Below are 25,936 nucleotides of genomic sequence, written 5' to 3' on the forward strand. Positions count from 1 at the left end.
GGACATCTAGCCTATAGGTGGGATATGGACATTGTGCAAATATTTTATGTAAAAGAGGTTGATCTTAAGGCCTCTAGGTTGGACCTCAATGCCATTTGGTGGTTTTGTACACCATGTATAAGCATTAACCATCATTAAGAAATGAATGCAGGGGACTTAGGCCATATTTAAATATTCTTAGGATTAGGCTTCATAAAGTGTTGCATGAGAAGGCATCTTAGACCTCTATAAAAGAACTTTGTCTGTTGAATGGAAATATGGACAAAATAAGTACTTAGTCCCTAAAAGAAGCTTTCTAGGGCTCAAAGGCCATGGATAAAGCTTTAAACGATCACATTGATCATCTCCAAGGAAGAAGAAAAATGTTAAGGATCCATAATATCTCAAAATAAAGAAAATTTTATGAATCTTATTAATTTTTAAAATTCCAACTATAGAATGTTTAGCGATATATTTTGGAAAGCCTTCAAATTTCTAAGGATTTTACTATAATTTCTAGAAAAGTTTGCTAATTTTAAAGTAAAACATTTTTATTCTATAGAATTTGGGCTTAATATGTTTTCACAAAAATAAAAAATAGGAAATTACATTTTGTAAAATAACATAACAAACTAACACATTGGAAAAATTTATACCCTAAAACTTTCCTTGCTAAGAAATATCTATTCTTCTAATATGATATCGATCACATTCAAACAAACAAAATTATCACTCTATAAAGCTTCAATATTTGTAGGAGTGGGCTGAAAAGAGGAGGAATATTTGTAATATCATAAGAATGGATATGTTTAACGCTATAGTGGGCATTAGACAAAGGGGCAAGAGTTGTATGAATTTTGTATGGTGTGAATTTTCTATCACCAATGTTCTCATTGAAGGAACATGCATGGGCTAATACACATGCATTATTGAAATTAAAAATTTTCCAAGTAGGATTGAGAATTCTATATTGTGTATTTGGTGATTTAGTTTCTTTAGATTTAGATTGTAACAAACCTAGTGAAAATTCCATGTAAAAATATATAAATACCACAGATGACGGGACACCTATTCCAAGCTGAATGGTGGGGAAGACATCCTAGGGGGTGTTCATTTGGTTGTTTATGGCTAAGGCATTAAAAGGCATATTGGCACATTTATTTATTAAAATAATGGAGATTAGGAGAAAAAGTAGGTGAAAGGTCACAGGTTGCATGTGAGGAGGAAAGTGAAGGAAAATAATGGAAATTAGGAGAAAAAGTAGGTGAAAGGTCACATGTTTCATGTGAGGAGGAAATTGAAGGAAAATAATGGAAAATGAAGAAAATATAGGCCTCATTAATAAAAAGGCTAATGAGGATTAGTGGAAAAGACTTGGTCAGTTTATTCTCTCTCTCTCTCTCTCTCTCTCTCATACTCTTGGTTACTTAGAGTTCTTTTTTTTAGCACTTTGGCATTGGAGAAAGAAAGGAAAAGAAGGCAAGAGGAAGAAAAGATCAAGCAGGGAAAGGCAGGATCAAGTAGCTACAACAGGCTTCATTGCAGGTATCAACTTGCATGTGTATTTTCCTTGCTAGATTTGGCATGCATGAGATTGCATGTGTATTTTCCTTGCTAGATTTGGCATGCATGGGATTGCATGTGTTTCTTTTTCTACCATGGCATGGGTTTTTCCAGGTGTGACAGTATTTTCAACCTAGCCTTGCCATTTCCTGATAGCTTTGATGAGATGGGTTCTCTCATGCGTTTTGTGGGGGATGGCCGGATTGGATTCGAAGCTGAGTGGGGTGGATCTCTGAATTGACAAACACATGGTGGTAGTGGTCCCTGAACCGGACTGAGGATGCACGAAGCCACTGGCCTAGTAACCCTTGAACCGGACTATGGGTTGCGGTAAAGCCAGATTATGTGCCTCGGTGGGCCTAAGAATCCTTTCCAGTGAATGGTGGGATATACGGTAAAGCCAAGAGGTGGATTTTCTCTCTGTTGGGCCTAGTGATTCTGGGATGGAATGCATGGTAAATCTTGGGGAGTATGTCTCAATGTAGGGCCTAGTGATCCCTGGATCTGACTGCGAATGCACGGTAAAGCCTGAGAAACTAGGAGGCACTCAAATTCCTCACGGTGTAGGCAAAGAACTCCAGTGGCATCCACATTGATTAGTGTTTTTTGATGTGTTCTATGAGTCCCAGGTTCATGCTTGGAATATGGCACAGGGGTGATTGGATGAAGAGAGACTTGGCTCAGCCAATCTATGGTTGGGTGGAATGTGGTAGTCCCATCACCAGTTGGTTCATTACATTTATTAATGAAAAGTTCATTCCCTTGATTTTCATATGAAAATGTATTGATACATATATGGATTTTGATGGCTGATATGTTTATTGTATTTATGTTCCTATTATGTTGTTTATATGTACATTTACCTCAGAGGGTGTTACAATTGGTATCAGAGCATGGTTCAAACACTTGGACTCGATGGGCTGTATCATAGGTAAAATGAAGAACAAAGGTTAAATTTTAGACCTTTATGTCATATTTGTTATAAATTTTATTCTGTGGAATATTAGAAGTTGAAAATTTGTCCATATTGAAGGTAAATCCCACTAATAATGTGGTAAAAATTTTAGATATTGGTTCACAATACTTTAGGAATTATCATCTAAGGAAGATGGCCTTCCTCAATGCACCTTTAAATAGGTCACGTTGGAATTTATGAAATAACTTTTCTTCTGTAGGCTTTCAGAAGCTAAAAAATCATCCACATTGAGGGGAAATACCAATTATTATGTGGTAGAAATTTAAGATATTGGGTCGCAATATTTTAGGAGATATGAGCAGAGGGAGTCGAGCCTTCTCAATGCTCCTAAAATCAGGTCTCAAACAAGTGACGCTGACATTTTTGTTATAAATTTTATTTTGGGAACTCTCAGGAGCTGAAATTTTTTCCACAATGAGGGGAAATGCCACGGATATTATGATAAAAATTTCAGACATTTATTCGCTAAATTGTAGGAGATATGACCAGTGTAAATCAAGCTTTTTGGATACTCCTAGAATTGTGCACCAAATAGGATTGTGTTGGTATTTTGTTATAACTTTTCATCTATGAAATCTCAAAAGTTGAAACTTGAACCATAGTCAAGAATAATTCCACTGATAATATGGTTCATTTTCCATAACTTGTACTACTACAGTTTAGGATATATGCATTAAATCATTTGCTATATTAGTTTGTATGCAAAGTGTTTGATGAAATGATTAAGTAGTTCAATGATTAATTGCATACAAACTGTTTGAAAAAATACCCCAATGAGTATGTTGTTTGTGTCTAGGGATAGTATTGATGTGTAATATTATTTTTGTATTTGATATATTCTTACTTGTATGCAAATAGTTTTCTATATTAGTTTGCATGTAAAGTGTTTGAATAAGTGCTTACATGCAAATGTAATAGTATAGTAGTTGTTTGTGGAAAATGTAAAAGTATGGTAATTGTTTGAAGAAAATGTTATTTTTTTCTTGGATGGGATAGTATTGTAGTATGATAATATGGATGCAGCTGATATATGTCTATTTTCATGCAAAGAATTTGAAGAATTGCATGTAAGGAATTTGAAAGGTTGCATGCAAGGAATTTGAAAAGTTGCATGTAAGGAAATGGAAAAGTGGCATGTTTTTAGTTATTATGTTACAAGTGGAATAAGTGAAATGTTTTTGACTTAGTCTCATACAAATGTATGAGAAATAAAAATCAATTTCTTTTCAAGTTTGGTTAAATTTAGTATAGCTTTGGAGATCCCATTTCCATAAATGGACATTGGAGATTGGGCCATTATAGTAGCTTCCTCCTTCTACCTTAGTGTGGATGATGCATAGTAAGGGGGTATGTTTATAGGTTGTTAGTATTTGTGAATGTTGATTTCAAATTAATAGACACGATGTATTTATTTTTGGAACATTCTATTGACTGTGTATGAATTATATGTCGCTTACATGTTGATTTCATGATACCTACTTACATCCTTGTATGTTAGGTTACATTTTTGAATATTTTGATTACATGTATCAATCTTGTAGGTTGATTACAAGAATTGATCACTTATGTTCGACTACATGTGTTTATGTGTCAGTTTAGTTGATTTGGCGTTGCCTATGCATACCATTTGTTGCATGTGGCAATGTGTACAACAGAGTAATGGTTATTGTCATGCATGAGGTCGTGGTTTGTGTAGTTGATATGGTCGTGCATTGATGATTGGACTCTAGCTAGAATGATGTGTGTATGGTATGGTACTCATTTGTTATATGTCTATGTACAGTTGTTATGCATGTATGGTCTTGGTTATAGTTTGAATATTAGGTCAAAGATGCCTTGTGAAGTCATTGTATGCAATTTAGTTCATCATGATGCTATTGGTTGTTATGATGCTAATGTGTTGGATGAGATAGAGGAGGATATGCAGATCATCATAATGAGGTTGCAACGTTGGACTTTGGGGTAAGAGAAGATCATCATACAGGTATTGTATGTTTGGCATGCAATTATGTAGGTCAAAGGATTGTTATATGCATTAGGGTTATACACATAAGGTTTATGTACATGTCTTTGATGTTATGGTTACATTCATGATATATGTTAGATGGTTAGTGTAGTTATATGCACATGTGTCAGATAGCCAAGAATGATAGTATCCTGTAGTTGTATGCATTGCTATTGTTGTTTTATATTAGATAACTTGATGACTATGTTGTATGTTGTGGATGAGTATGATATATAGCTTATTGTTGTTAGATGCTATTAACTTGATGATTAGGGTCATTTCATTGAGATATTGATGTCGTAATTTGGATTGGTCATATATGTTATATACCTAGGGGGGATAATATGGGGTACCAAGGGAGGTACCCAAGGTAATAGTGTAATAATGGGATGGGCCATAGTAATAAATAAGGTGGTTAACCCATGTCATGTAAGGGACCACAAGTAGTTAATAATAATGTAATGGGCCCATGGTATTAGTTGATGGTATGAGGGAACCATGGTAATGACCCATGGTATTGTATGTATGAGGCCTATATAGAGGCTAGAGACTCCACATGGGAGAGAGTGAAGGATTATTGTATGAACAGGCATATGGCTTGTGGAGTGTTCTCCTTATGAATCAATCCACTTGTTGTAGCTCTAATACCACTTGTTGTAGCTCTGATACCACTTGTTATAAATCTAACCCAAAGATATTTGATAATAGAAATAACCCAATAAATAACAAGATCAAAATAGATAGAAATTCTTCTTTATTATCAAACCCTTATGGTAGGGCAACACCATACATTCACTCCTTAAGGAAGGAGAACACTCCACAAGCCATATGCTTGTTCATACAATAATCCTTCACTCTCTCCCATGTGGAGTCTCTAGCCTCTATATAGGCCTCATACATACAATACCATGGGTCATTACCATGGTTCCCTCATACCATCAACTAATACCATGGGCCCATTACATTATTATTAACTACTTGTGGTCCCTTACATGACATGGGTTAACCACCTTATTTATTACTATGGCCCATCCCATTATTACACTATTACCTTGGGTACCTCCCTTGGTACCCCATATTATCCCCCCTAGGTATATAACAATATATGTGATGGTTATGTTCATTGCATTGAAGATCTTGATGTTATGTGTATTGTGTTAACCTGGTTTGACCTATGTAAATGGTTATTGTTGCGATACTCAGGTATGAGCTAACATATTTGTGATATGGTGTCATACTAATCTAGACTGATCATACATATGTGATTATTATGCATGAAGGACATATGCTTATGAGATTGTAATATGAACATGTTAGTTAGTTACTGTTATGGATATCATGATTTATGTTGACATGTTGTAAAGTTATATCTTGCTAACTAGATTGATTTTGCAGACAAGATAGCCTCCCCTGAGGTACACTAAGGTGTGAGATTGCTTATGTATTATACTTGGTGTTTCATAGTTTATTATGTCGTTTATTTGGTATTTGATTGTTTAGTGCCTATTATATCATCTAATTGATTTATATAACATGGTGTTTTTGCAAGTGGTTGAATGATTAATGAATTGTTTGATATGAGTATGTGTTCAAATGATTTTTTTTAATATTATTGTACTAACATGTATGTGTTGAGACAGTTGATATGTACTTGAATGTAGTTGATAGTTGTAGCATTATGTCTAATGACTATGGATTATAACATGATTGTTTGTAAAAGTTGATTTCAAATTGATAAATATGATTGTCTTGATATTTTAAACTTGTGGTTGACATCTGTGAGCATGATGCAGGGAGTTGCATGGCAAGAGAGGTTGCCAGGAAATCTTGAAGAAGGCTCGGGTTGAGCTTTCCCTGGGAACCATGTGAATTAAGTCATGGTGTTTGTTGTTAGTCTTGTGATTTTGGTATTTTATGAATTGTTGAGCTTGATTTGTGGCTTTTTTTTATGTCTAGTGTATGGCCATACCACTTTGTTTACAGAGTCATGCTGTTATTGGTTGTTATGGTCTTCTTCTTGTTTGTTTCTTGTCTTTCCTTTTATTATTTTGAGTCTTGGGAATTGGTTGGGAAAGAGGAAGGTTGATGGATCTCAGGGAGAGAGGTGTGGTACCTAAGAGGTGATGTAAGACTCAAATGGAGCTTGGTGTATGAGTAAGCGCATTGGAAGGGAAGACTACAACAGTCATTTGGACTGGTTGGGTTCATTGTGGTAAATGGACCATGGCAATACAGACATGAGAAAGGTAACTATCAAAAGGTAGAGTAAATGGATATGAGGCATCAGATGCCTTGTCTATGTTGGGAACTATTGTTCTCAATATCATGCATGTCATGCATGAATAAAGGAAGTTCACTTTACCTTGACCTTATGTTATATGACAATTTTGTTAAAATCATGATTATGTTGATGTTTATATATGTATACATGTATGTATGTATGTATGTCGTTGTCTGACAAGATCATGATTATTTTATGCTAACATTTATATATGTATGTATGTATCCATGTATCTATGTTACTATCTAACAGGGTTGTTAGGGATCACTCTTGTGGAGGAATGATTTCTTATGCAGAAGAAAAACATGAAGAGGTTCACGGTCTTACGAGGAATCAATTGGGAAGAATAGTCACGACAAATATACGAGGTTAGCATCATATGGATATGATTTGATATTGTATACTTGTATTATTCCTATGTCTATGTTATAACAGGTAATGTTGAAGGATACATCAACAAAGTGAAAGCAGTGTGGTCTGCAACATGCTAGGATAAGCATGGATGAGATACTGGAAGCAGGGTTTCTTGGTAAGGACAATATGATTTTGGATGTGTGGTACTACTATTATGCATATGTTGTATATGTTGTACATGTTGCATCTATGATGTGTGAACTTGTGGTGTTGTGTATACATAGCATGTGTACATGTTATTTATGCAATGTTATGTACATGATGGTACAAATAGGGTTGTGTGAATATTGCATATGGGGTGTTGTATACATATTGTACTGTCTTCATTACGTATATGCAGCGTGTGTGCATATGGTGCTATGTACATGTTGGATATGTGGTATTGTGTACATATTGTACTGTGTGCATGATGAATATGCGGTGTTTTGTGCATATGGTGCTATGCACATGTTGGATATGCAGTGTTGTGTGCAGATGATGCTATGTACGTGTTGGATATGCAGTGCTATGTACAAGTGGTGTTGCATGCATGTGGTACATTGGTACTATGTACATATGGTGTGGTGTGCATGATTGTACAAGTGGTGTCATGTGCATGTGGTGCTGTGTACATATTGTACAAGTGGTGTTGTGTGCATGTGGTGCTATGTACATGTCGTGCATATGGCATTGTGTACATGTGGTGTCACGTACATGTCATGCGTGTGGTACTGTGTACATGTGGTAATGTGTACGCATTGTATAATGGTAGAGTGTACATGTGGCGTTGTGTACACGTTGTGCAAGTAGTGCCATGTACATGTGATGTTGTGCACACGTTGTGCAGGTGGTGCAGTGTATCGGTGGTATTACGTACATGTTGTACGTATGGTATTGGTGTACATGTGGTATTGTGTGCATTTCATCGATGTTGTGTTATGGGCATGCGGTATTATGTATGTTCATTATGTAGTCAAGGTATTATGGCCTGCATACTCGTTGTGTTGTACTCTTTGTAGGTACATGTATTGGGTGGAATTGCACATCGGGTATAGATGGATGCATTGTATTGTATATACTTGGTGTAGGTGTATGTGTTTTATGTCAGGTCTAGGTGCATGTATTGCATGGTGTGGTATGTTGTGTGTTTGTATGTGTGTGATGCACACTATGTGTCTATGCACATGGTTGCGTAGAAGGCACTGGGTGTTTATTGGGTGTAGAAACTGATCTGGAGTGCGTATAGAACAAAGACAAAGGTATAAGCTAAGGATTGAGGAAAGGATAAGTATCATCATTTTATTTCAATTTTATTATGCATGTGATTTATGACTATGGTATATGATGATTACATGTGATCTATGATTTTGATTTATGATGGTTACATGTCATTTATGGTTTTGATGGTTATGTTTGAGCTAACCTAATGTGATATTTTTATACATGCTGACTTGGTCAAATATGCTAGTTTGACTTGTTGTGATAGGAAGCGAACATGATTGCAAATGTACCTTATTGGAGAGCTACCAATGAGGTATGATGTGAATTTATTTCAATTTGTTTTGAATCTAATGGAAGTTACGTTCTTGGTACAGGAAGAATTAACATGCCCAATTGGGTGGTTGAAATCGACTCCAAGAATTAGCAGCATGTTGGTAAAGTATTCAGGATCAGGGCCATTGTGGGACACTGGTACCCAATAGTGTCCATTGATTTCCATGAACATGATATGACCGGTATGGTGTGTTGAGGCAGGTATATGCCTTGGTTTTTGTATCTTCCGATGCGAGAAAGCCTTGTCAAGGGATGGACTGCCTAGGATAAGGGTGCCAACGGAACTTGGAAGGTGAGTGATTGCACGGAAGGGGTGACCAGATTCTCGAGGGACTGTGTAGCAGAGAAGGGAAGGTCACGAATGGATTTTTTTTGGTCATTAGCATTGCCAGATGGAATTAGATGCACATTGGGAGTGCGCCCTGGAACAATGAGTCGATAACTGTTCGCTGAGAGGACAAGTGGCGCGAGATTATAGCGCTGGACATTGGATGCAGATTTGACTTTGCAGTGGATTATGGACTTCCTTGGAAGGAGGTGGATCCTGGTATTACTTTGAGGGTGGAGGTGTGAGCCTCTGGATTCCCTTGTTGCAAATGCAGGCATCGTATTATTTTATTTGTTGGTTGAGAAAATGTGCATATGTGAATGTGTGTATATGTGGTTATTGTAAATACCGTAATGAGCTGTGTTATAAAGCTCCATTATGTGGTATGTTGTCATGTTGTCATGATGTTTTGATTTTGAGCAGATCTTTCATTGTAAATACTACAATGAGCTATGTTATAAAGCTCCATGGGCAGTATGTTTTGTTTTCAGCAGTCATGTAGTTATAGGTGTCATTGAACATCGAGGATGGTGTTCCCCAAGGGGGAGGGTTCTATAACAGCCCTAGTGAAAATTCCATGTAAAAATATATAAATACCACGGATGATGGGACACGTATTCCAAGCTGAATGATGGGGAAGACATCCTAGGGGGTGTTCATTTGGTTGTTAATGGCTAAGGAAATTTGTAAAGGCAATGGCTAAGGCATCAAAAGGCATATTGGCACATTTATTTATTAAAATAATGGAAATTAGGAGAAAAAGTAGGTGAAAAGTCACAGGTTGCATGTGAGGAGGAAAATGAAGGAAAATAATGGAAATTAGGAGAAAAAGTAGGTAAAAGGTCATAGGTTTCATGTGAGGAGGAAATTGAAGGAAAATAATGGAAAATGAAGAAAATAGAGGCCTCATTAATAAAAAGGCTTATGAGGATCAGTGGGAAAGACTTGGTCAGTTTAGTTTTGGAGCTCTCTCATTATTATCTCTCTCTCTCTCATATTCTTGGTTACTTAGAGTTTTTTTTGGAGCACTTTTGCATTGGAGCAAGAAATGCTAAGAACGCAAGAGGAAGTAAAGATCAAGCAAGGAAAGGCAAGATCAAGCAGCTACAACAGGCTTCATTGCAGGTATCAACTTGCATGTGTATTTTCCTTGCTAGATTTGGCATGCATGGGATTGCATGTGTATTTTCCTTGCTAGATTTGGCATGCATGGGATTGCATGTGTTTCTTTTTCTACCATGGCATGGGTTTTGCCAGGTGTGACAATATTTTCAGCCTAGCCTTGCCATTTCTTGATAGCTTTGATGAGATGGGTTCTCTCATGCGTTTTGTGGGGGATGACTGGATTGGATTCGAAGCTGAGTGGGGTGGATCTCCGAATTGACAAACACATGGTGGTAGTGGTCCCTGAACTAGACTAAGGATGCACAAAGCCACTGGCCTAGTAACCCCTGAACCAAACTATGGGTTGCGGTAAAGCCATATTGCATGCCTCGATGGGCTTAGTAATACTTGCCGGTGAATGGTGGGATATACGGTAAAGCCAAGAGGTGGATTTTCTCTCCGTTGGGCCTAGTGATTTTGGGATGGAATGCACGGTAAAGCCTAGAGAGTATGTCTCGGTGTAGGGCCTAGTGATCCCTGGATCAGACTGCGAATGCATGGTAAAGCCTGAGAGACTAGGAGGCACTCAAATTCCTCACGGTGTAGGCGGAGAACTCCGGTGGCATCCACATTGATTAGTGTTTTTTGATGTGTTCTATGAGTCCCACATTCATGCTTGGAATATGGCACGGGGGTGATTGGCTGAAGAGAGACTTGGCTCAGCCAATCTATGGTCGAGTGGAACGTGGTAGTCCCATCACTGGTTGGTTCATTGCATTTATTAATGAAAAAATTCATTCCCTTGATTTTCATGTGAAAATGTACTGATATATATATATATATATATATGGATTTTGATGGCTGATATGTTTATTGTATTTATGTTCCTATTATGTTGTTTATATGCACATTTACCTCGGAGGGTGTTAGATAGATTAGATATGACAACCTCAGTGATTTAGATTGTAAAAACAACAATTTTTTTTCTTCTCAATACCTCTTTATATATATATATATATATAATTCATTTTTTTCTGGACACAGATGAGAATTTCAAAATACACATATTTTTTATTCTTATTATAAATCTTATCTTCATACTTATTTTTTGTAAAAAATATATGTCACACTATAATCAAATAAGAGATACACTTTATATAAATATAAATAATTATGTGAAAGCTCTCAAAACATGTACTAATGCTTGAATTTATTAACTAAATGAATTTCATTACCATATTTAGGAACATTGAAATTTAATATTTAAAATAAAGTTTATTATAATATTTAAAAATAATTTACTACAATTAAAAAATTTAATATTCTTTACTATTTTATAAAAATGAAATACCATCATTTAAACATTCAACACTTTCATTGAAATTAACATATAAATTGCCTTTTGTTAAAAAAAATAATTCTATAATTCTATAAAAAAATTAAATAAAAATTATACACATTATAATTTACTTTCAAATTAATTATAAAAATAACTTAAATCATTACTCTAAATGAATATATTATTGTTCTCTGAATAAATATATTATTATTTTTTCATATTTGTATTGACCCCATTGCATTATGAAAAATTAGCACTAACTAACTTCCAATCATATTTTTGCAATTTTTTTTTTTCATTTTTAAAATATTTTACTCTATATATTTTCATATAAATCAATAATTTGTTTCCCTTTCACAATAAAATTATTATAAAATAAATATAAATTATTATAAAATAAATATAAATTAAGAAGGCCATTTTAAAATAAACAATATAACATAAATTTTATTTTTCCTTAGAATATACTAATGACAAAGTAAACATGTAACCAGGACGACTAAACACCTCCACTAATGAGTCCTTGGCTTTTCAAGAAACCTAAACTAAACAACGAGCTAAAACAGTCATTATGATATGCTTAAGACTTCATCCTTCTTCGCTTAAGACTAACCTTTTGGAAACATCAATCATCTATTCCATAAAAATGGAAAACTGCTGCCAACTAGACTGCAGCTACACAGCGAAATATAAGGGATTTCCAAATTCAGCCGGCAAATTCTTCTGTCATGAATTCCTCACAGGGAACTCCTCCACCGCCTGCGTCGGGGCGACTGGATATTTGTCGTCCACGGATGATCCCTCTTTCAAATTCATCAAAACAATGCTCACAATTTTCTCCACAAATTCCCAACAGTCGCTGAAAAAACAAACGGGTTCATTAAAATATAGCCATTCGAATATTTCCATTATCGATTTCAAGAATATTTCAGATTGAATATATCAAAAAAAAAAATTCAACAAAGATTGATAAATTAAGCAGATTATTATGTAAGAGAAAGCGAGAGATGAGTAATGTATTTACCTTTCCTTCATTTTGAATGGGAGGCCTTGAAGATATGAGGCTCTTGCCAGGGCATCCTCCCATCTTTTCGTCTTTTCGAGGGGTTCTCTCCCTCTGTGTTTTTCAAAGGCCTTCTGATAACATCCGTTCTCAATGCGACGGAGAGCCGCAGGATCAATGTCACAGAAGACAGGAATAAGCTTCCCTTTACAGTTGATAATGAGATCCAATTCATGCAAGCACCATTTCGATTCTGCATACCGCTCCGAAAATATCGCAATGTGAACAGACGAACTTTGAATCGCTGTTTCAATTGCTAATTCGAAATCGACTCCGTAGGGAATCTCGTTTTTATCGAGGAAAACGCGCAGATTGTGATCTTCAGTTTTGAGTTGATGATAAATGAAGCTGGCCACGCTATTCTTCACGTCCGTTCCCCTGTGATTTATGAAAACGTCATATTGCAGCGCAGGATTTTGCTTCATCATACCTAGGCTCAAAAAGAGGGAAAAATATCATGGCCTACAGATAAAAATAGAAATCCAAAGAAGAAATGCTGCTTCATCATACCTAACATAAAAAAACAGAAAAATTATCATGGCCTACAAATAGAAATCGAGATGGACAGAAGCAATGCGAAAAACTCGACCAAAATGAGCGAAGAACCTTCTGTTTTTGCTGTGATTGAGAGATATATAATTGCTGTGATTGAGAGATATATAATTGCGTTTATGAAAGTCAGTTTATTTATGTTCTTAACAATAAAATAGCTGTAACTTAATGAACGAACAAAATACCTCCAAAATTTGTATGACTTTTTATAACATATAATTGCTGTGTGAAATCTAATGATGAGGATCCCACGTATTAGAGCCACATCAGGGAAAATTTGTTATACCATGCCATTAAATAAATAAATAAATAAAATATTGTTATACCATGCCATTAAATAAATAAATAAAATATTGTTATACCATCCCATTCAATACAACTCCTCACAGGGAACTCCTCCACCGCCTGCGCCGGGGATCCCTCTTTCAAATTCATCAAAACAATGCTCACAATTTTCTCCACAAATTCCCAATGGTCGCTGGAAAAACAAACGGGTTCATTAAAATATAGCCATTCGAATATTTCCATTATCGATTTCAACAATATTTCAGATTGAATATATCAAAAAATTCAACAAAGATTGATAAATTAAGCAGATTATTATGTAAGAGAAAGCGAGAGATGAGTAATGCATCTACCTTTCCTTCATTTTGAATGGGAGGCCTTGAAGATCTGAGACTTTTGCCAGGGCATCCTCCCATCTTTTGGTCTTTTCGAGGGGTTCTCTCCCTCTGTGTTTTTCAAAGGCCGCCTTATAACATCCTTTGTCAATGCGACGGAGAGCAGCAGGATCAATGTCACAGAAGACAGGAATAACCTTCCCTTTGGAGTTGATAATGAGATCCAATTCATGCAAGCACCATTTCGATTCTGCATACCCCTCCGATAACATGGCAATGTGAACAGAGGAACTTTGAATCGCTGTTTCAATTGCTAATTCGAAATCGAATCCGTAGGGAATCTCGTTTTTATCGAGGAAGACGCGCAGATTGGGATCTTTAATTTTGAGTTGATGATAAATGAAGCTGGCCACGCTATTCTTCACGTCCGTTCCCCTGTGACTTATGAAAACGTCGAATAGAAGTGCAGGATTTTGCTTCATCATACCTAGGCTCAAAAAAGAGGGAAAAATATCATGGCCTACAGATAAAAATAGAAATCCATAGAAGAAATGCTGCTTCATCATACCTAGCATAAAAAACAGAAAAAATATCATGGCCTACGAATAGAAATAGAGATGGACAGAAGCAATGCGAAAAACTCGACCAAAATGAGCGAAGAACCTTATGTTTTTGCTGTGATTGACAGATATATAATTGCGTTTATGAATTTTCAGAAATAAAAGTCAGTTTATTTATGTTCTTAACAATAAAATAACTGCAACTTAATGAACGAACAAAGTACCTCCAAAATTTGTATGACTGTTTATAACATATAATTGCTGTCTGAAATCTAATAATGACAATCCCAGATATTAGAGCAGCAGGGGGGAAATTTTATCTGTTACTTATGAAACTAACAAAGTAACTACAAAATTTGTATGACAGTTTATAACATATAATTGCTGTGTGAAATCTAATGATGAGGATCCCACGTATAGAGCCACGTCAGGGAAAATAAATAAATAAAACATTGTTATACCATGCCATTAAATAAATAAATAAAATATTGTTATACCATCCCATTCCTTGTATAGGAGGCATCTATGAGACTTGAGGATCGAATTCAATACAACTCCTCTCACCTTGAAATTCTTTGTCATTGCGGAAGGCTGTTTCCAGGTCTCCAAGCAGTTGAACATCTTTGGACAAGAGGGGCTTCTTCAGCTCACCGACCGAAATCTCCAATCCATCACTACAATGTGGCAATTTCGGGATGCTCGATGGGGAAGCGCTTTCACCTTTTCCCAACGGATCCCTGTGGTCTTTCACCATAGCGTCAAATCTCTGTAAAATCTCTGACATTGCGTCAACTTTAGCGCCCAATTTTGCGCTCCCGTTATTTATTTCAGTCACTCCACGATAGGTTAGTGCCCAACCAGTTGTCTGGGTGAATATGACAATATGATGGTCAAAACGTTCAATTTCCTTTGCATATTTATAAATCCGCCAGACATTGAATTGGCTAACCTTGGAACACTTCTGAAGCAGAGTCATTCCGGTCTCCAACTTCACATAGAATTCTTTCAACGCCTTCTGTTCATCATCCGACAACAGGTTATGTGCGCCCCCTTTCAATATAGGTATCAATACTTCCAAAGTCCTTTGGAGATTTTGGCGACAATTCCTAAAGTCAAAGTTCTTCATTGCCACATCCTTAACTAAGGCCAGCAACTCCCCTGCTATAAAACTTCCCCCCGGTTCCATTCCAATAGAACAGAGATTATCTTAAGCCTATTACAACTCTGTATACTGAAACCCAGTAATTGCAATCGTTATTTGGGTATGCCTGATATTCAATGCAAACATACATAAAATTCTTCAGTTTTATAATCCTGCGGAGAACCCCACGAAAGAAAACTCCATGTGGGCATTGAAGGAACAGACGTAAGATTTAATGCACCATAGCTGAATAAACAAATATTTTCCTTCACTATTCATATCAATCAATTCCTTGGACAGCGCAGCATTTGATAATTTTGAGGCGCGTCAGACATGTGGGTTCTTTGTCTGTCTGTATATGACAACTTGCTCAGTCAACTCAGACGAAGCACCCCTTCCCTCTGGCATACAGCCCCCATTCCTACCGGCATACAGCGCCCCTAAATCTGCGTAATTCCGATTCCTTTCAGCATACAGCGTCCCTTCCTTGGGGCACGCAGCGCGCCTTAATCTTCTCCAAAGCTGCGTGTACACAGTGCCCCTTAATTTGGTTCCAATTCATTCGGGTACACAGCCTGGAGAAATACAAATCACATGCTAAAACAATTTAATATGGTATTCTTCATTGGTCCCTGCGTACAGCGACTATTAGCGTTAAAATTTTACTAAAATATTTCAAAAACTGAAATTTATTATAAATTTTTATTTTTATTTAATTTTTAGTTGTGGGTTACTGGTTTGGTTTGGAAGAGGATTGGAATTTGGATTTTTCTTTATCGATCAAACAAAAGTTTTTTGACTTTTTTTTGATCTTTATATTCTTATGGTTAAAATTTGACTCTTCAAAAATGATGTTTTGATAATAAATTAATCTTCACAAATAAAGTTTTGATTAAAAAATTTCCCTTTATTAATAATTATGTTAATTATGTTAAAAAGTTTCACATATATGAAAAAAAACAAAATAACTTTAATACAAAAATGGCTTAGTGAATCCCGAACTTTATTGTTTTTTTATAATTAATAATGATAACATATTTTATATTTTGAAATCTATTCTCTATATTAAAATTTTTCGAGAATAAAATTAACAATTAAGTTAAGATTAAAATTAACTGTCAAAAATTAAAAGTATTTGATTGTAAGTTTTGTTCAAATAAATTATACACAGTCAACCATGCAATAGGGCCTAAGTTAAGATTAAAATTCACTGTCAAAGATTAAAAGTATTTGATTGTAAGTTTTGTTCAAATACACAGTCAACCATGCAATAGGGCCTACTTTGGCAATCTTGTTATAATTTTAAACTTGAAACAAATTAGAAGAATGACTAGTTGATTTTAAATTAAAAATAGGTTTAACCCAAAGTAGAGGAGAAGTAAAGGAACTCTACATCGTAGAATGATTTGTTGTAGGTTTGCTTAGGTGAAGAATGATACTAGCTGATTTCACACTGAAATATGCCATAAAGCAGAGTAGAGGAAACTAATCTTTACAATATATAATGATACGTTAGTGATCAAATGATGTTGCTGTCTTTGGAAATAAACTACAAATATTGTCTTCACCAAAAGATAGAATAATTGGATATACATTCCCTAAGTATGTCATAAGAGCTAACACATCATTGTATTATCATTATTACTTTTGCGTATGAGGAGGTAAGTCAGAGAAAGAAAACATAAAAATAATTTTTTTGGTGAACATCGGTTGGGGTCACTTAGTCTTATTGGATTGAAGCACTTAGTTAACATGAGAGGATAAGATTTGATCCATTTGGGAGCTTGACAGATCCAAATTTCAAATAGATCTAGGTTGGTTTAATTATAAATAATTGTAGTTATTATTATTATTATTATTTATGTAATTTAATTGTGTCAAAATGTTTACATAACATAACATAACATAACATTACAACATCTCTTCCATATTGGGTTAGAGAGAACCTCTTGGCGCAACTAGGATTGTGTGAAGCTCCATTGAACTTGGATGCCCTTGCGATAATTTAATTCCCCAAAAAGTGGCTTCCATCCTCAACTGGTACCATAAAATTTGAACTAAAATATGGTGTGATCTAAACCCCACTCAAACCAACAAGTTTAGTCTTCATGATAAATTTAAATTACTAATCAATAAAAGTACAACCAATGATAATGAGCATGTTTCCCTACAATAACTTTGATCGACTTTTACTGTGGCTTAAATATGCAATTTATTCCCCCCAAGGGGTAGGTGTCAGGACGACCAGGTGCGCATAAATTGCAAGTATCCTAGCTTCACCTGGCAACCAATATCAAATTCCTCTAACTACTATTACATTTTAATCCATATGATTCAACCAACTAACTTTTTATGGTAGTTAGGTTTAGCCTGGGTTGGAGCTAGCCCATTTATTGGATAAAAGAATATCGATCCACCAATTTATTGGATGGAAGAAGACTGATCCACCCACAATGGGATGCTTATCACCATGACCATGTGAGGCTTTGGCAAGCTTGGACACCCTTTGGGAATTTAATTCTCTGAAAGTGGCTTCCATCCTCAACCCCTCACCATAAGGTTTCAACCTGTGATGTGGTTGGGACTAAACCCCATGTAAACCAATTGGTCTACACCTCATGGGTTAATCACCTAATATCACCCAATATCAAATGGTGATCTAGAACTTATAGAGAGAACAAAGCAAGCACCTCCTAGCCATCAAATCTCATATGAAGGAGCAACCTACCACCACAATAAGTGCATAACATTAGTTGCCAATGGGTTGTTGTATATATGAAAAATAGAGAATGCTAGTCTTTGCATACTACTTACAAAAATAGCCAAAAAAAAAAAAAGTTTTGATAAGTTTCCAAAAAAAAATACAATTCTAAAATACAGTTAATTATCAAGTGCACTACTCCTAATGCTCACTGACCTATGCATAGATTTTCACACTATTAGTTTACTTTCATAGAAATAAATTTAGATAATTAATATATATATATATATATATATATATATATATATATATATATAAAAGAGGGGTTTCTAATTTTATAAAATTAAGAAGTTTGAAAAAATAATTAAATATTTTACATTTATTTTTCAATGAATAAATAAAATAATTATTGATTCTTCTTTTTCAAAAGTTATAATGATTTTTTTACAATTGGATAATGTATTTTTTACAATTGAGTTGTAAGTTTATATAATTTACATACATTTTAATTTTAAACCTATAAAAAATAATAATTTATAATTAACTCTGAGAGCTTCAAAGCATATTGAGGTTGGTATAAAAATAATAATTTATAATTTAACTCTGGAAGAATTATTTTCTATGAATTGTAAAAATTCAAGAAGTACATGACCCATGACCCTTGCACAAAAAGTCAGAAGTACATGACCAATAAAAGGGCTAAGTACAATAGTTTCCACAGATAACATGTTGACCAGCTCCAACCCAACCCAACCCACCCAAACACAACTTTACATTGAGAATTATAGAATTAATAACGTTTTTAGAAAATAATAGCCCGACAATAATAAGTTTCTTAAATTTCAGAGCACATCATAGTAAGCGGTTATGAAAAAGTTTTAAACATAAAAAATGGGCAGAAGACTTTGTGACTGGCAATTTTCTTGTCAAATTCCAACTCTAGTTTGGACGTTTTCAACATTTAGATCTTATAGTGGACACTCTAGTAAGATAGATTTCTATTTTTATTTAACTTTTAGTCTTCATGGTGTAAAATTTTATGGGAAATAATGTGTATGAACTCTTGGGTCTCGGGTCAGATTTTATACCTCTACACTAATTATGAGGAGCTGACCACCCGAGAAAGCATGCCAAAAGTGGTTATAGTATCATTTTCGTATTTTCATCATGTGATAAACATGGAAGGTAAGGAAAGACTAAATAGTGTTGAAGATCTTCACCCTAAGGATATTGTAGATATAATTAGTCTCTGCACTCTAGCATGGGACTATAGTAATCAGAATCGTGCTTTTAGCATTAGTTTGTGTTTGAGTTTAGTGAGTTTTTAACCTCGTCGTGTACTCTACCATATGTTAACCATATTGCAATTGATTTCACTGTCTTATTTGGCCTCTTCCTGAGACAGAGAGGCCAAAAGCATATATTATGTTCAGCTTGTGTCCTTCGTATTTCAGAACTGTAGACTAATGCTAGCATTAGTTTAGCGTTATTAAATGTTATGTGCTATAAAATGTGCTATATTATTAACGCGGTTGAAGTTGCCAGGTAATGGACAAAAGGCGGGGCAAGGTGGGCTTTGATATTTGTGACACCTGTGGGCTTTGTCAAAGCCATGGGGATCATGAGTATCAGCATGTATGTTGCTCACCATATTGTTGTAATTTAATCCTTTCACCTGCACCTACATCGCCCAAGGCAAGGTAAGAAACATCGGAACCAGTGGCATAACTTAAACAAGGAACCAATGACATAGCTAGTTGTTTAAGCAGTAGATTCAATGAATTTGAGAGTTGTTGAATCTGGAGAGCAAACAAACCTTGATGTCCCTGCAAGTGGAAATAACAAGCTGTAAGTGGAAATATGCAAGTGGAAAGAACGAGTTGCGAGTGGAAAGAACGAGCCACTATGTTGCTGAAGTGCAAACAAACCTAGCTAGTGGAAGAAGGAGCCTCAAATGAAAACGAGAAGAACTACTAGACATAATTTTTCAAGGAAAGTTGAAATAATTGTTTAAATAATGCCTCTTGTTCTACACATATTAAGAATAAGAATATTAAGAGAAAACATGTACCTTTTTCACCTTTCTCTTCCAATTGGATTTGCAATTGCGCCTTGTTGAAGCTCCTTGTAACCTTACTCCTGGTGTGTTACATGTAATATCGAAACTACCTGTATTGTATTGAAAAGTATGAGAAAACTCTTGGGTTTTCCACTCGCTATTCATCGTTGAGCTTACTTATTTTTCCTCTAATCAGAGAAGGAAAAGCAACAAGTATACTAGGCCTAACTTGTGGTTGGTAGGCATCACTGTTGTCGATGTCTCTCCCATAAATTGGGGTATTTCTACTGCCAATTCTTGTAGAGGTTAACAAAACTCGATAGTTAGCTATTGGGATGGATCTGTATCGAGCTAGTTGGTTGGTTCCTGTACGCTAACGAAGATAAAATAATTGCTCGACGAAGCTTACTGAAATTATTGTTGTTTTCTTAACCATGCCATGGACAATCTAAAGTCCTATTTTTCAACAGGGGATTAACTTAGTTATACAATTGAGACTCTGGTTATATATTTGTTTGCTTAGAATTTTATTATATCACACTATACCTCAGTTGATCCAAATTGGATAATTATATTATTTTTCATCCATCTCGATGCATTTGGAGTGGAAAAGGTGGAGGAATTAGCTCACAAGATCGTTTTTATTGGCGGGACACAGTTTGGCAAAACGGGGTCTGAAACCTTCCAGGAGTCTTTTGAGACATCAAATGACATTTTTTGGGGTAAAACTTCTCCGCTTGAGCTTAGCACCTTTCCATGCTATTCTACACACAGAGAGATTTCCAACGACGCAAGAACCAGGTCAAACGAAGTTCGTATGAAAAACTTATGCCACTCAGAAGTTGACCTTCCTGTTCTCACACCTATAGTTCGGGAGGATTCTGCGTCATACCCATTATTCATGGAAAAGGGGCTAGCCACATGTTTGTGATGTAAAATACTCTAGAAGAGTCTATTTTGTAACTCTAGTTAAGAGTTGATGTAGTCAAAATTAAACACTAGTAGGCTATCAAGCTATGTTATAACCGGGCCACTAGGAGGTAGAGGAATTCCATTCCTTTGAGATCATTTTGTTCCATAGTTGAGAAAAGATGGCCAGGAGAGATAGGAGGTAGAGCACACAGAGAGGATATTTGCAGTGCATCTGCGACCTCACCTTCTAGTTGGGTTTTCTCTCGAAAGGGTTTCCCAGAGAGCATATCTTGTGTATTATGTGTGTGTAAGCTTATTTTGTCAATCTCTACTTTTTTGCTTGATTTACTTTTACATGCATGCACTAATTACAATTAATTTTACAGATCTAAAAATTAAATAAACTGTAATAGTGTATAATCTCAGATTTTTAATCTAATATTATCAAATCTATTGTGACGAACTGTTCAATGGAATATCCACGGCAATTTATGAATCAAATTTTATCAGAGCAGGTTTCTTTGGGTATTTTGTGGAGATTGCAGGGATCTAGATCGGCGAGGCCGAAAATCGTAAAACCCTAATCATGGTTGATGAATCTGTAAACGAACCTTGTGATGTTGGATAGGTGAGGTTTTTGTGGCTTGAAGAACAAGTCGCGAATATAAAATGCAATGTAAAACTCCTCATGGCAACCCTAAGAAATAAGCTGGGGATATTTATAGAAGAAGGGGGTTTGAATGCAGAGGACAAATCAAAAGGGGGATCAGGAGATCAGGAAGATGCAAATAACCAACCGAAAAAAAGAACCAGGAAAAGATCAACCCAGTTCGAGTGTTGTAAACCAATACCTTTTTAAAGTGGAAGCAAAAGTCAATATCAAGCCATACCACGACGAGATTGACACTCTGAAGCTGAACCACTGGTTGCAACAATTGGAAGTTTATTTTAGTGTCCCTCATATTGAGGAAGGGCAGAAGATCTTATTCGTGCGGCTAAAATTGGAGGGCCATGCACTGACTTGGTGGGAGAGCCACACAGAAACCCTAAGGTTGGAGGGAGAACCTCCAGCGACTAAGTGGGAAGATTTCAAAACCCTCATTAATTCATAGTTTTATCCCATTGGGTATGTGGAAGACTAATGGATCTGGTGGCATTACTTCAGGCAAAAGTTGGGCCAAAGCGTGCAGGAGTACACCATAGAATTCATAAAGATGACTATAATGTTGGGTATCTCTCCAAAGAACCTAGATGTACTCCTCAAGTATTTGGGGGGTCTGCACCGCCATCTGTGTGAGCAAGTGATGTTGTTCAAGCCCAAAATGGTGGACAAGGCTTGTGTACAGGCACAATACCTAGAGAACATAGGCCTGAAAAGAGCGCAATCAAGTGGATCGAAGCAAAAGGAGCAACAAGATGCTTCTAAGGAGGGGAAGTAGAATAAAAAAGAGTGAAAAGATAAAAAGACAGTAGCCATAACACACCAGTGCAAAGATCCTAGCAACTACTACAACCACTGCAACATTGATGGCCATATAGAGGAGAAGTGCTGGAAATTGCATCGAGAGCTAAACCTGAAGAACAAGAAGAAATATAATAAGAAGAATAATCTCATGGCCATTGATTCGAGAAACCAAGTTGAAAGTAGCTCGGACATGGATGAGAAGATCGTTTGTACATCAGTGTAGAAGGAGGTGAATTTGAGTAGCCTTTAGCAATAGGAAGAGAAAGAAATGACCAAACTCTTCCATGTAAAGATATAGGTCAAGAAGACGAAGATTGATGCTTTGTTTGACTCAGGATTGTAGGAAAATCTCATTGCAGCAGATCTGGTCAAGAAGTTGGGGCTGGAAGTTCGTGATCATCCAAACCCATATCCACTGGGATGGGTACATAAGGATGCAGAGCTGAAGGTAACAAAACAGTGTAAAATTAGATTTTCTATCAGTGTTGATTTTATTGATGAAGTAGATCTAGATGTGGTTCCCCTTGATGTATGTGGAGTCGTGTTTGGGAGTCCATACATGTACATGTGTGATGCAATATTCATGAGGAGAGTTAACCAGTACTGGTTCATCAAGGATGGAAAATCATTCATCATCAATGCACATAAAGGTCAAAAAATTCACTAGTAAGTGCCAACCAAGCCAATAAATTGATCAGTTCCAACAAGAAGTATGTTTTATTGTTTTTAATGGAAAATCAGTTTGTAGAGAGTCAATAAGAGGCAAGGAATCCCTGGAGGGGTGTACTAAGAAACAAAAACAACAATTGGAGGAGTTGTTACAGGCATACAAGGACATGTTCAACGAGCATAAAGGGCTATCCCCTAAGAGAGAAGTGGAGCATGAGATCCAGCTATTGCTAGACTCCCCATTGCCAAATATTGGGTTGTGCAGGCAATCTATTATAGAAGCAAGTGAGGTGAAGAAAAAATTGCATCCGTTGTTGGAACAGGGTGTCATTCGACTGAGTACATCACCATGTGGGTCACCCATCATCATTGTTCCAAAGAAGGATGGGACTTGGTGGATGTGTATCGATTACAGGGCATTGAATAAAATCACGCTAAAGAATAGATACCCTTGCCTAGGATAGACAATCTACTAGATCAGTTGCAAAAAGCAAAGTATTTCAGCAAGCTAGACTTGGAAGGAGCATATTTCACATTTGACACAGGGGCTGGAAATATTGAAGAAGCAGCAACTTCTAGCAATTCTCAAGAAGTGTGAGTTTTGGCAACAGTGTTTGGTGTATTTGGGATATGTGATTGGTGGAGGAGAATTGAAGATAGAACCTTCCAAGATAGAGGCCATCATGAAAGGGATAGTGCCTACTAATGTTACTGAGGTTAGGAGTTTCATTGGAGCAGCACAGTACCTGAGGAAATTCATAGCCTCGTTTTCAGCAGTAGCATCACTGCTCCACGCCATAACAACAAGTGGCAAGAGTTTTCAGTGGGGAAAATGGCAGCAAAAGGTTTTCGATGAGTTAAAGAAGAAGATCAATGAAGTGACAATTTTGGAATTACCAAACTTGCAAGAACCCTTTGAAGTGGAGACAGATGCAAGCAGGTATGCTATGGGAGTTGCCTTGATGCATGGAGGAAGGTATGTTTGCTACCATTATGAAGTATTTCATGGGGCAGTTCTTAACTACCCTACCTATGACAAGGAGCTCTATGCCATGGTGCAAGTTTTGAAGAAGTGGAAGCACTATCTTATGGGAAAGCGGACAATAATCCACATAGATCACCAACCGTTACAGTACCTATAGGCCCATAATAAGCTACAACAGTTCAGGCAGTAAAAGTGGATGGTATTTTTACAACAATTTCATTTGGTGATCAAGTATAAGAAGGACAACACAAACAAGTTGGCTGATATGATTTCAAGGCCACCCACATTAAATATTACATCTTTTGGGACTCTTATAGACATGGAGCCATTCACCCATGATGCATATAGAGAGGCATATTCAGAATATGAGGACTTCAAGGAGGTGTATCAACAGTTGTAGAGTCAGAGTCATGTGCATGATGGTGACAACACCGTTGAATACCATCTCCAGGATGGGTTACTCTACAGGCTAGATAAGCTATGTGTTCCTAAAGGTGAGCATTTGCAGCTGATTAGAGAGGCTCACACCTCCAAGGTTGCATGGCACTTTGGTGTAGGGAAGACCGTGGCTAACTTGCAGAGGTATGTGTATTGGCCTAAGATTCAAGAACAAGTAGCTAGGTTCATAAGACGATGGATGTTGTTTTGTACCAGTAAGCCTAGCAACAGGAAATAGGGTCTGTATCATCCCGTACCTGTACCTACTCATCCTTGGGAAAGCATTTTCATGGACTTTGTGGTAGGTTTACGACAACCAGGAAGGGACATGTCTACCTTTTCATGGTCGTTGACAGGTTCAACAAGATGTCTGTTCTGATGTCCTGTAAAAATACCATTAGCAGAGAAGAAGTGGAAAACTTATTCTTCAGACAGGTCTGGGTACACTTTGAGATACCAAGGACCATAATTTCAAACATGGATACAAGATTTCTTAGTGCATTCTGGACTACATTGTGGGAGAAGATGGACACGAAGTTGAAGATATCTACAACACCCCATCCACAGATAGATGGGTAGACAAAAGTAGTCAATAAGACATTGGTGCAGCTTCTAAGGGGTTACAACTAGAAGCATCTAATGACCTGGGATGAAAATCTGGTATATATGCAACATTCTTATAATAGAGAAATCCACATTTCTACAGGAAAGTCCCCATTTGAAACTTGTTTTGGATATTTTCCACCTTCACCTTTGGAATTTGCATATGGGCAACAAGGAGGAGTGAAGGAAGACATTACATGAGATGCTTTGAGGGTTGAAAAAATTATAGAGAAGATTAGGCGATCCATCTACAGGTACAAGAAACACTGCAGAGGTCGCAGGTGAAGTATAATGTGAGGCATGATCAACACATATTAGAGAAATCATTCAAGGTGGGAGACGGAGTATGGTTATAGTTGAACAAGGAGAGGCTGCAGGGGCCTTGTAAGAAATCCAAAGCTCTAAGGTATGGTCCCTTTGAGATAATTGAAAAGGTGGGTGATAATTCCTATCAACTTAGTTTACCACCATATATCTACATTTACTCAATTGTAAATGTGGAGAATTTGAAACTCTATGAGCCTTCCATGCTAGATCAGGAAGAGGAACATGTCCTCCCTTCTGTGGAGGATTTTGCATTAGACGCTCAGGTAGAGTTGACAGAAGATAAAATTTTGCAGAAGAGGTCTAGAGCTACAAGACAAGG

At 36.4% G+C, this 25,936-nt stretch overlaps 2 protein-coding genes across 2 annotated transcripts; both read right to left on the reverse strand.

The window, feature by feature from the left end:
- Positions 1-12,248: 12,248 nt before the first annotated feature.
- LOC149202012 (toll/interleukin-1 receptor-like protein) lies at positions 12,249-13,012 on the reverse strand. Its single transcript, XM_089401438.1, has 2 exons — positions 12,547-13,012; positions 12,249-12,381 (listed from the first exon to the last, which is right to left on the reverse strand). The coding sequence occupies exons 1-2, from the start codon at positions 13,008-13,010 to the stop codon at positions 12,249-12,251; spliced, it is 597 nt and encodes a 198-aa protein (XP_089257564.1). The 5' UTR covers positions 13,011-13,012.
- Positions 13,013-13,120: 108 nt separating this feature from the next.
- LOC149202013 (toll/interleukin-1 receptor-like protein) lies at positions 13,121-14,239 on the reverse strand. The gene is made up of 3 exons (XM_089401439.1): positions 13,776-14,239; positions 13,500-13,615; positions 13,121-13,227 (listed from the first exon to the last, which is right to left on the reverse strand). The coding sequence occupies exons 1-3, from the start codon at positions 14,237-14,239 to the stop codon at positions 13,121-13,123; spliced, it is 687 nt and encodes a 228-aa protein (XP_089257565.1).
- Between the last annotated feature and the right edge of the window lie 11,697 nt (positions 14,240-25,936).

Source organism: Pinus tabuliformis, chromosome 2_1, assembly GCF_031772625.1.
Source record: "Pinus tabuliformis cultivar Carrire ecotype Pingquan chromosome 2_1, CPIR1, whole genome shotgun sequence".
Classification (NCBI taxonomy): Eukaryota; Viridiplantae; Streptophyta; class Pinopsida; order Pinales; family Pinaceae; genus Pinus; species Pinus tabuliformis.